This window comes from Sabethes cyaneus, chromosome 3 (assembly GCF_943734655.1).
Source record: "Sabethes cyaneus chromosome 3, idSabCyanKW18_F2, whole genome shotgun sequence".
Classification (NCBI taxonomy): domain Eukaryota; kingdom Metazoa; phylum Arthropoda; class Insecta; order Diptera; family Culicidae; genus Sabethes; species Sabethes cyaneus.
Genome location: NC_071355.1, coordinates 118,898,997 through 118,912,158, shown reverse-complemented (window position 1 = coordinate 118,912,158; position 13,162 = coordinate 118,898,997). Strand labels below are relative to the sequence as shown.

The following is a 13,162-nucleotide window of genomic DNA, read 5'->3' as shown; positions in this document are numbered from 1 at the left end:
TGTGTGTGTGTGTGTGTGTATGTGTGTGTGTGTGTATGTGTGTGTGTGTGTGTATGTGTGTGTGTGTGTATGTGTGTGTGTGTGTGTATGTGTGTGTGTGTGTGTATGTGTGTGTGTGTGTATGTGTGTGTGTGTGTATGTGTGTGTGTGTGTGTATGTGTGTGTGTGTGTGTATGTGTGTGTGTGTGTGTGTATGTGTGTGTGTGTGTGTATGTGTGTGTGTGTGTGTATGTGTGTGTGTGTGTGTATGTGTGTGTGTGTGTGTATGTGTGTGTGTGTGTGTATGTGTGTGTGTGTGTGTATGTGTGTGTGTGTGTGTATGTGTGTGTGTGTGTGTATTATTCGCTGGAAATATATTTAATCTTGAAATCTCTCATGGTGACTAGAAATTTTCAAAACACTATATTTCGCAGAGTGGCGCATGGTGGCACGTAATTCTTTCATAAGTTGACAGTATATACCTGAGACTTGACCCAGAAGGAGGAATTAACCTGGAGATATCTGGAGAAAAAAAGTTCTCGACTAAGAAAGCAGAAAATTCTCTTATTTTTTTATATTTTCCTGCTTCTCATGCTTTTTATTATTATAATTTCTCCTCTAGCCGTCTAAACCATTTATTTTTCGGAAAGCTCATTTCATTACCTTTCTAATGATATATAATACATAAGATTTAATTTTGGAAATAGTGTTCAAAAATTGATTTGAAAGTAAACGTGTTTGAATGGCAAAAAGCGTATATGTCACATCGTTTTTCAACTTTGACAGCCTCTATCTCAGAAACAACATCGACTACAGACTTCCTATTTTGGGTTTTTCTTAATTGAAGTATCTGCTATCAATAGAAAATTTCATTAAGCGGATTAGTAAAAGTCAGTTTTCTGATTTTTGTCCGCCTGATATCTCATAGTGCAGCGCAGCGATGAGAAAGTTAGGATCAGCCTACCGGTTTATCCAATTATTACAAACTCGATCAAAAACATCCTTCACCAACATGGATTTGCGACAGCCTTCAAAAGCAGTTGCACTCTACGGGAAATGTTGTGCAACCTCAAAGACAAAATCCCGCTTGAGGAACAATCTGGAATATATCAAATTCCATGCCAAGATTGCCCCGCTATCTACATTGGACAAACACGTCGCAAATTCAAAATTAGACTGAGGGAACATAGGAAGGCCGTGGAGCACAGTCGATCATGTGACTCTAGTGTAGCAGCGCACAGTGAAGAATTACGGCATAAAATAAATTGGGAGAGTGCTAAATTAGTCAAAACCATTAAGAAGGTTTCACTGCTAAATGCATGTGAATCAATGTGTTCGCCAATGCAGAGAAACCTCTTATGAATGGAGATGTTCCACCAATAATTTCCTCTCTCTTTGGATTGGCAAAAAAGTGAGATCAAGTTAACAATTTCTCCCGCTCTTCGACTTCGACTGACAATACTTAATCAGTTGAACATCGGCATCGTCCTGATGATAGGCTTAGAATGCCAGAAACCGGTCGACGCGTAGGTAAAAATAATTTCTGTTAATATTGTTTTCATCCTTAAATGTTGTAAGAGTGATACGTGTTTGTGTCTTGTCCACCAATTTTATTATTGTGGTGCTCTTACGGTGGCACGAAAGCAAGAAAAAGTTTCTTAAATAACGCTACAACATAGTTTTCGAATACATCATTGTGTGTAAAACCCGTACCTGATATGATATGTTACTACAGTTAAGTATTAAAATCTATCTAATAAAAGTACACTCTCCTTGAAAGTTTCGCTTCGTCTTTTTCTCTCTCTAGTGCGCTGGCTTAGCCTTAAAAATCCTCGGAGGCACGTTATGGTACGTCTTTGGTACATGCTAAAAACATAATGTCATTTGAATTCGTTTCGATGGCCCGGCTGGATGGATTGACATCAGTCTACATTCTTGATGAACTGTATCAATCTGTTAGGGATAAAAAACAATTTCTCAAATATTCGTCTATGAACTACTGACCACTTATTAACAAGAAAACAATTTAAGTCATTGTAAAATAATAATATTAAATTCTTTTAATAAAGGGTGTCCCACATCAAATTGCATCACGGAAAAACGTTGTAGAAAATTACCCATTGAAGTTTTTTCTCTCGAAAATTTACGTAGAAATAGTTTAAAGTGTATTGTTTACACTGATAGTTTTATCGCTGTCAGTTTTTCGGAAATTGGAAAAAATCGCGTCACCCGAAAAGCAACGTCGCGAATTTATTTTGCACAAGCACCTGAAAAATCCTTAACTCTCTCATCGGGACATCGGAAAATAACTCGGATTCGTACAGTCAACGGTGAGTCGTGAGATTAAACGTTATTGCGAAACTCTGAGTATCAAACAGAAGGAGAAATATGATCAGAATGGATGTTCTATTAGTGATCAGGATCACAAGCGTGTCGTGAAAGCGTTTAAACGGAATCTTAAAGCTTCGGTCAGGGATGTGGCAAAAAAGTTCTATCTATCCAAGTCTTTCGTTCAGAGGACCAAGCACCGGGAGGGACTGCATACGTACAAAGTGCAAAAGTCTCCAAATCGTGACGAACGGCAAAATGCGGTGCGAAAGTTACGAACCCGGAAACTATACACCAAGATGCGAACGAAGCCTCATTTTCACATCATGATGATGCGACTTACGTCAAGGCGGACTTCCGGCAACTTCCGGGGCTACTGTTCTTCACCACAAAGCACAAGGTTGTTGTTTCGGGGGAAGTAAGGAAGCAGAATGCTTCAAAGTTTGCCAAGAAATACATGATCATGCAAGCGGTCATGTGGCGAACGGAGTGCGCCGTTCGTGACTACCTGGACTGTAAACGGGTAGATCTACCTCAAGGAGTGTCTATAGAAGCGTCTGCTTTCTCTGTTAAAGCAACACAAGGGATCTAGCTTCGTGCCACTATTCAAAGGATGTCCTGGTGTGGTACAAAGCCAACGGGGTCACTTTCGTACCCAAGCACATGAATCCCTCCAACGGCTCATCGAAAAATGCTGGGCTATTATGAAGCAGGCACTACGGAAGCATCCCAAGGAGGACAGATCTGAGGAAGACGTGAAGAAAAAATGGGTTTCCGTACAGTAAAGGTTGCAACCAGATGTTTTACAGAACCTTATGAGTGAAGTTAACCGTGAGGTGCAAGCAAATATATTATATTAACAATATAGTTCACTCTTCTATAATCCTGAAGACACGACTACTAGCGCCATTGCGGCATAAAAGCTTATCAATGTACACCGTAAATTCGACACGTCTATCGGAAACAACTCAACTTTCTGTATCGAATTTAGCCAATTTTAGATAAAATTAACAAAACGGCGAATGTCGCACATTAAACAAAACGGACGAGTTATTTTTTGCTGGACCAGCATAAAGGGCCAAACAGAATGTTGCGTCAACTCACCTGTCACCGTCAGTTTGACAGTTAAGCCGTAAGAATACTGTCAGAATAACGCTGACGGACGCGTTACGCAGCATTCTGTTTGGGCCTTAAGAAAATCAGCTCTCGCTCGGTTTGTTTGCACGTGCGACATTCGCCGTTTACTTGGTTCTATTTTCAATTCGCGACGACGAAGCTTCATCATTTTTTTAAACTCATGCAATTGCTCATATAAAAACAGAATCAACAAAAGGGCGAATCGACCGATTTCGATTCTTTGTTGTATAGCCAAAACGTTCGAACTTCTGATTCACGATAGAATGTACTCTGCGGCTAAACCCATAATATGTGAATATCAGCACGGCTTCATGAAAAATCGCTCTACTACCACAAATCTTATGGCATACACTAGCACGCTCAACTCCAGTTTGGAAAGGCGATGTCAAGTGGACAGCGTTTATGTGGATTTTGCCAAGGCGTTCGATAAAGTACCCCACGAATTGACACTGAAGAAGCTTGAGAAGTTTGGTTTTCCTCATTGGCTCATCGCATGGTTGAAGTCATATCTATTGGATAGATCAGCAGTCGTTAAATTAGGATCGGTCGAGTCAGGTAGTTTTTCAACACCATCTGGCGTACCGCAAGGCAGTCATCTTGGTCCCTTGATTTTCGTTTTGTTCGTGAATGACTTGAGCTACCGAATTAACTCTCATCACCTTATGTACGCTGACGACTTGAAGATATATCGCACCGTTAGTTCATTGGTCGACTGTGCTGCTCTACAGCAAGACGTTGACAGCATAGGCAGTTGGTGTGTCTTAAATGGCATGGAGATGAACGCAACAAAGTGCAAAATAATAAGTTTTACCAAAGCGCGAACGCAGCTAACTTATGACTATAGTGTAAATGGCTTCCGCTTGGATCGTGTTACATCGATAAAAGACTTGGGAGTGATAATGAACTGCAAACTTTGTTTCAATGAACATATCAGTGCGACTACTTCCAAAGCTTTTGCCATGCTTGGATTCATCCGCCGTAACGCTCGTGAATTCCGTGATGTGTACGCACTGAAGACTCTCTATTGCTCCCTCGTTCGAAGTGTGCTAGAATACGCTGTTCAAATCTGGGCACCTTTCCATGCAACTCACATCGCTCGCATTGAAAGAGTGCAGCGTTGTTTCGTTCGTTTCGCATTACGACGACTGCCATGGAACGAACCGCAAAGGTTACCGCCGTATGAGCAGAGATGCCTATTGATAAGACTGGAGCTTTTGAACCAACGACGCATATACCTTCAAAGAATGTTTGCTTTTAACGTGCTGTGCAATAGGATTGATTGCCCCGACCTATTACGACTAGCGAACTTTTTCGTCCCAGCCCGACGATCCCGTCAACGTTCGTTAATACATATTGTAAGGCACAGAACAGTTTTTGGACAAAACCATCCGATGTACAAATGTTCTAGCTTGTTAAATAATTTAGAAGTGTTCGATTTTCACGTAAGCAGACATCATTTTAAAACTAGCATAAGATACTTAGCATAGATCAGTCTGTACAGTATTTTACTGAAGACGTAGTAAATAAATAAATAAATAAATTTCATTGAATGTCGCAAGTGCGCAAACCGCGCGAGAGTTGATTTTCCAATGCTGATCCAGCAAAAAATAACTCTCAGTAGTTTTGTTCATATCTGTGACATTCGCTCTTTTGTTAATTCTATCTATTCTATAAGTGAATGAATGAAAAATTACTGTCAAAAATCTTTTCTTACATTCTTTGATGATTTCCCGTCGTTGCTTGTTTTGCAAACTAAACATTTACTGGTTGCCTTAGCTTCCCGAGTAAATGATTATAACAAACATATAACAAAAAAATATCTGAATTAGATATAAATAACAGAATTTGTTATATTTTTGATCAGACAAAATAATGAGGCTAACAGAAATATTACAAGCTTTTGTTCTTATATCAAAATTTGTTTTAATTTTGTTACAGAGCAATTTCAGTTTGTTCCAGCTTGCAAACGATTTGTCTCGACTATTTTTGAGTGCAATGAAGTTTTGCTAATACATTACAATCACACACCGAATCATTTTCCATAAAATATATTTCAAAACGTCAAGAGTAACTTTTAAAAAGAGCGTATTTAGAAATTAGATTATTTTTTTTTTTCAAAAAATTCTATTTCGAAAACCATATATTTTATGAAAATGACGTCAAAGCAAAATTTGTAGTACATTAAGTGTATTTTCAGTAACAAATTACACTGAAAGAAAAAGCTTTGCAAATTCGCGATAAAAATCATAAATTGTGAATTATTTCAAACCATGTCTTTTTTTAAGCGCAAATAATGCTCTAAAATCTGGAAAAGAGCTCTTTCGGAATTTTTATAATCTTTGAAAATTGACAAGTTTTTGTAAAACTAAAAATAAAATCAAATCCTACGCATTATGTCATATAAATTTTTTCTTACGTCGTTCTTAAATTATTGCAAATTTAAATGCTAAAAATCACGTATTAGGGTAATTCTACGCGTGTCCGAGATGTAATCGACCTTCACGGATTTGAACCAAATTTTGTCAGATTGTTTGTTTTAGGTCAGAATGTAAAAATCCTAAATTTGGTGCTGTTTGGTCCTCCCCTCGATTAATGCGAGCAACAACTAGCAACATGCCACGTTCTAGATGTTGCTAAAAAATGTTCAAATCTAAATGCACCTTAAGAAACGTAGGTACTCGATGCAGTAACACGCCGCTCCTGTCACGTCACGCTTGGGGAACCTCATGCAGTTTATTACTAGAAATTAAAGAATGTATTGACAGAAGTCTTTGTTTAAATAACCTAAAGAGCTATTTTTGAATGTCATAGTAGAATTTCATTTTTTAGTAAATGGCATGTAGTTGGAGAATGTCTCGTTTACTCACACTTATATTTTATTACTAGATGCTTGGAATTGAACATAACTGAGCAAAACAACATATAAAATATGGATGGACGATAAAATAAAATCTTATCTTTTATATTCTCGGTTTATGTATGCTTACAAAGTTCAAAAGTAGTTAAAATTTTCTCCAAACCTTTACCAACAAAACAAAAAAATGTCTAAATAGCTCGTATAATTACTGAGAAATAGTTTCTTCTACACATCATTTATTTATTTATTTACTTTTTAATTGGGCTTCAAGCGTACACACATTTAAATAGTTAAATTCATGGTTCTTTTTAATCTTTTCTGTGGTTGAATCCTGAACAGAAAAGTGTAAAGATTCGAAAACTGAAACATAGGAGTCATTGCATTATTTTCTTATGTGGTCGGTGTTAAATCAGACCGGACCAAATCGCAAAATTTAAAAAAATAAGTTAATGACAGCAAACAATTGAGAGTTTCCTAAGCTACATTTTACTCTAATCAGATTACATAAATGTTGCAAACAGCCAAAGATATGAAATGATTTCAAATGATTGATAGCCTTTAACTACACAGCAGCAGCAAACTTTGAACGCGTTTTTCTCGAAATCAGTCAGTTGACTCGGTTTGACTTAACACCGATCATATATGGTCGTCTTTAAGTCGAACAGAACCAAGTGACCAAACTTTTCGAGAAAAACGCGTTCAAAATTTGTTGCTTTGTATGGTTAAACCTATCAATCATTCGAGATCATCTGATAACTATGGCTGTTTGCAACATTTACGATAGTCTGATTAAAGTAAAATGCAGCTTAGAAAATTGTTAATCGCTAGCTGGCTTTAAATCATTTTTTGAATTTGCGACTTGGTCCAGTCTGATTTAACATTGACCATATTTGATGGCAATTCGTGCAACATTCTTAAAGTGGCGCAACACATCAGGATTCGATTTCTTCTTGATATCGGCTTTGGATTGAACGCTTATTATCTATTTATACACTCTTAAATGATTCTACCTGTAAATAGGTCGGATTTAGTTAAAGCTAGATTGAAACTACTCAAAATGCCCTTAAAGTGTACAAACTCAAACTTTGGGTAAAAATTTCAACCAATTTTGGCTACTTGCTACCGATAATTGAATTATTCTCTATGACAAATAACGCAATTTTAAGTTCCTACTACCAATTTTTTGGTTGAAAAACTACTCAAAATCTGAGTTTGCACACTTTAAGGGCATTTTGAGTAGTTTCAACCTAACTTTAACTAAATCTGACCAATTTACAGGTAGAATCATTTAAGAGTGTAGACAGCTCGAAGCAAAAACTGACAACCCGGAATGAGCTATCGGCTAAATCTTACAAGCATTTAAGCTTCCTTCATTCAAGAGTAGTTCTGGCACAGAGGTTAAGACTGTTGCATTCTGTGCCATGTGTCGTGATTTCAATCCCGGTCGAGGCCGGAAAGATTTTTGAAAATGAATGAAAGTTTTTTTTTCTGTGCTATTTGTGAATGTTCCTGATAAATAGTTGTACTATTTTTGGCAATTTAGCCGAAATAAAATGTCGATATAGCAGATGAAGGCAAAGAAGTTTTTGTTATTTTTTATCAAAATTATAACAAAACCTGTTACAAATATAACAAATTTTGATATAATTTTGTTCAAAACCTAACAAATTTTGTTACATTTTTGCTACTGCTGCTAAGAAGTTCTGATAGAATTTTTGTTATTTTAACTACTAACGAGACCAAAATTATAGCAAATCATGTTAGAAATACCGTCAGAACAGAATATCATGATTTGTTATAATTTTGTTATGTTTGTCTGATCGGGTTCGTAGTCGCAAATTAGGTGAAAATTTACTTAGACAGTTTAAAATAGTAACATTGCTACGATTTAACCATTCGATTGGATCGCTGAAACCAAAACTTCTGTTAATTTATCTTACAACAAACTAATCCGGTTAGCTTTACTATTGACTAAAGCCTAATTAGTGAAATGCGTCGCATATACTATTCAGTTTCTGGATAAATTAACTAATGTTTATTTGAGCGTCTTAGTAGAATACCTGAAACGATAAAAAAGAAGAAAAACAAAAAGTTATTTATATCCTTTAATTCTTCTACTCCACTATTCTACTACAGTAGTAGAATTAAACGATATAAATAACTTTTTGTTTATTTTCTTTTTTATAGTTTCTGGATGTTCCAGTTCCAAAGAAAGTTCCTCGAGTGTTTCCTTTTTCAGATTTTATTCTCTCTAAAGGTAAACTATTTTCAACCTTTTTTTCCATGTGTGGAGTCATTACTGCGACCAGTATAGTTGGTCTATTGTAATATCGCCCGGGTGTTTGCTGTATGACCTGCACTGCATTTCTTTTTGCTATAATCGCTATTGAGTGAGCGATATACTTATTAAATTTTATGCGTGCTTGCGTGTATTGGGGTTTACCCTTCCTTCAAAGCTTGATCATCTACTTTACCCACTTATTCCTCGCTGCCAGCACTATCCCATATTATAGCCGTCCCTGGCGAGGACTCATTCGTACCTCTGACCAGTACACTCAACTATAGGAGGGACATTTGCCCTGTCAACAGGCTTCAGAGGGTAAATATAGAATTCAGCACGAAGGAAGGGTACATTATTATTATTATTATTATTATTATTATTATTATTATTATTATTATTATTATTATTTAATTAATTCATCTGACACTAGTCTACATGAATACAATTACTTATAACAGATTGCTATTTCTTAATCTCTGCACAAACCTATTTGACGGCTGTCCGAAATCAAATAATTCTTCCACTCTCGTAAATGTTCTAATGCATGCCGTAACTGGCTCGTTATATCCAAAAGCGGTGCGGTGAAACGGTGTATGCAGCAAATCGGTTGATCTAAGGTTACGTTGCGAAGCGCGGAAATTCAAGAGTGACAAAAGGCAGGGAGAATCAATTTCACCATTAAAGATTTTTGCTACAAAAACAGCCTGGTAGGTTTTACGCCGGTATTCTAGTGAGGTGAGTTCATGGAGGGGCCTGAGAATAAACCCATGCTAAAGTCACTTGACATCGAATGGCTTGATTCTACTAAGATTCGAACCCACGACCATTCGCTTGTCAAAGTAGACGCGTTAACCTTGCGGCTACGGAGCACCCATTTTCAACCTTGCTGTGTTCCTATATCAGTTTTGCAATTGCAATTGAAGATTTTATTGATTTTCCTTACTGTTTCTACTATCCACAATTAATACCTAATCTTAAAATCTAATCTTTTACTTATCATTGGTTGCACGCTTAAAAATTTTCAAGACAAAAGGCTATTAGTCACCTTTTTGTCCGCAAGAGGGTGTTACTTTTGCGTTTTTTCGGATATATATATGAGACTTTGCGAAGTGAACTATATTGTTAATATCATATTGAGGGGGTGAGAAGGAAAGGGGTGTAAGTGACAAAATTGAAAAAATCGAGATAATGGTAGGAAACGATACTTTGAGTATGGTTTTATGCATGTCAGAAAATTCACGTCAAAATTTTGCCGTTTAATGACTTTTCTAAAAACATGAAAAAACGAGCAAAATAAAAGTTGGTTTTCGTTTGGAAGAAAGGGGTGTAAGTGCACTATCTGAGCAATTCTAGCTCAACTAACAAAACGGTTTGTCTCGAATATTTTTTATTGAAATGAAAATTTGCTGTTATGTTAGATGCCACACAAGGATTCATTTTCCACGAAGCATAATTATTGTCGTCAAGAGTAACTATTCAAAAGGGCGTATTTATAAATGCGATTTTTTTAAATATCGTATCTCGGAAACAACTTCTTTGTTAAAAATGACGTCAACGGAAAAGTTATAGGAAATTGAGTATATTTTCGGAAGAAAATACACTGAAAGAAAAAACTTTTCAAAATCAAGACATAAATCATTAAACTTGAATTATCAAAACATGTCCCCTTAGATTTATCTCATTTTTATTAAAGACATGTTCTAAAATGTCTTTCGATTTTTTTTTAAATCTGATAAATTTTTCAAAACTACCCAAATTTTACTTTTTTGTAAAACCAGAACAAAATCAATAGCTACGCATTATCATTTTATGTCATTTTAACTGTTTTTAGGCCCAGCCATTCTCAAGTTATGCCATTATTTATATTTTATGAAGTTTTTGTCCTTCCGATGTGAGACAACTGAAGGGGGGGGGGCAATGTGATTTTTTTAATCAAGCAAAACAATTTTACATATTATCGGCCAGGCTGCTATTACTCAAACAATTTTCCCGAAGAAAGTAACATTTTTGGTTACTCGTATCATGATATATAAAGTATACGAATATACGCTAGAGCCGACCGATGAGAAAATTCTGAACTATTGTCCATACTTGAAGGTGACAGTCACTTGTATAAACTTCTCGAAGACCATTCCTTTCTAAGTAATCAGTAGTGTAAGTTACAGCCTATACAGTAATATTACATATACAGTAACGCCACGTAGTGAGACAATTCTGCACTATTTTCTATACCATCTGCAAGGCTGCAATTACTTAACAACTTTCCCTAAGAAAGTAATATCTGAGGTTACATGGATTATAAGCTATAGCAAATAAAACGAGCTCGCATATACACTAGCGCCGCACGTTGAGAATATTCTGAACTATTTTCAGTGCCATCTCCGAGATGACAGTCATTTGAACAACCTTCCCGAAGATTGCAACTTTCTAAATAGTCAGTAGCGTAAGATACAGACTATACAAGAATATTACATATACACTAGCACCACGTAGCGAGAAAATCCTGAACTGCTACCGCCTGCCCGCTTACCTACCTTTCACTGAAGATGATTGTAATATGATTCCAAGATATGCACTTGCACCTTTTTCACTCTAAGTAGTAATTCCTTATAATCGTTTGGAATGAAAGGGATACAAGTGCATAACTTGGAAGGAAAGGGGTGTAAGTGCAAATAACATTTTCAAAAATTTCTTATAAAATCCGAAAATCAAAGTACTTTTCCAAGATTTCAATAGATTTCAATGAAGAAATGTTAACACAACCATAGTGCGTTATTAGTTTTGTATTATATGATCTGACGAATTTTCTAGATGATGTTAACTTTGGAGCTGATTTTCTCGAAATTCACTTTTTGTCACTTACACCCCTTTCCTTCTGACCCACTCATATATTTGGTGCAAGCATACGGTTATGGTATTGAAGTTAAATGAAATTAATAACAGCTTATTAATGCGTTCTGGGGTGACATTGCGCATCTCGTTTCGAGTGATTTTGGTTCGTTTCGACCACGTTAAACAAATGGGCGTCTCGAACCAAAATCACTCGAAAGGAGAATCGCAATGTCACCCCTGTTTTCTTGTCTGAAAGTTTTAAAAGAATCGGTCAACTAGGTAATTTTCTACAGCGTGTGTTCCATGATGCAATTTGATGTGGGATACTCTTTAATATTAAAAGAAAAATTTATGTGCTGCTGTCCGAATACCTTTTTAGTTGACTATACATTAAGAATCGCATTAATACATGCATGGATAAATACTACTAAAGAGACTTCCGTAGTCCTACGTCACCTATGCGGTCGTATCTTGCACACAACCCTTCATTCTTTTTTTGTCGATTTCCGGAAATTCCATTGTTCGAATTTCCACTTTAGTTTCGTTTTTAGAAGCGTTAACACTCCGTACTCTCATTTTTGGTGTTCTTTATGTTGTAGAGCCCTGACAATTGATTTGAAACAAATGATTTATATCCCACAAATTATTTTTGCTCCCAATTTTTCAAGCCAATTTCAAATAAGGGGATGACGAAAACTTAAAAAATAATTTGCAATGACCTAACATGAAAAATCCAGGCGTGTGAAATTGTCAACATTTTGCGGACTAAACATTCATGGACGGCGACACCTTGGAACCAGCCAGTATACCGAAAATAACAGGTAATATTAGTTAAATTATAGCTCAAAGGCCGTGTTTAACTGCTTTCTAATTAGTTCCAGTAGTCTTAAAATGAATAAACCTACTTAAAGGCACCAGAACCAAAAGTACCAAAACCAATGAGTGGGACATGGACAATGTATGTAGGTTGACAGCTACACCACCTCGCTGGAAAAATCACCACCTTTATGTTTATGCAATGTTACAGGAAACAAGAGAATATAATATACATTTTCGCAAAACAACAATTACTTACGATTTACTATTACTTCCGCAACTTTGGATACGTTTCCTTGACGATTGACTGCAGAGCAATAATATCTCCCCGCATCATCAGTGGTAATTTGCGTAAACTGCAAATACTGACCACTGACTCTTATTCTATCAGGAAGATTTTTATCACCTTCTCCGTGCCATGATATGTGAATTGGTTGTTCACCGGTGGCATTACAGATTATTGTAACTGCTTCTCCTGATCGCACAACAATAGGCATTGTTGGACTAAATGTTATACGTGGCGGTTCAACAACTTCTAATACGATTTGTACGATAGTAGTAGGAGAGGAAGTAATATCATGTGCCACACAGTCGTATGTACCAGCCGCATCAAGTCCTGTATTTTCAATTATAAGTTGACCATCACTAGGAATTGACCCATACGGCAAACTGCGTCCATCAGTCCGCCTCCATTCTGTTCGAGCTCCACTAGAAGCTTCATTGCAAACTAGTTCCGATCGTTCTCCTAAAATTGCTTTATAGGTATGTTTTTGTGGTCGATCGAAATACGGTAACCTAGGGTAGGTATCACGATCTTCGTCATGTGACCCCAGATCACCCCGTTTTTTTTCAACATGGATAGTAACGAATCGAGAATCAATGCCAGCCGAATTAGAAGCTACGCATTCATATGTTCCAGAACTATCAAGCTT

General features: G+C 36.6%; 1 protein-coding gene across 8 annotated transcripts in view; it reads right to left on the bottom strand.

The window, feature by feature from the left end:
- LOC128742843 (basement membrane-specific heparan sulfate proteoglycan core protein) overlaps nt 1-13,162 on the bottom strand; it is a 1,551,467-nt gene that overhangs the window by 397,370 nt on the left and 1,140,935 nt on the right. For all 8 annotated transcript variants that reach the window (XM_053839324.1, XM_053839321.1, XM_053839325.1 and 5 more), the window contains one exon: nt 12,490-13,162. This exon is cut by the window's right edge and continues 298 nt beyond it. In XM_053839324.1, coding sequence (XP_053695299.1) covers nt 12,490-13,162 — 673 coding nt within the window. The remainder of the gene's footprint in view (nt 1-12,489) is intronic.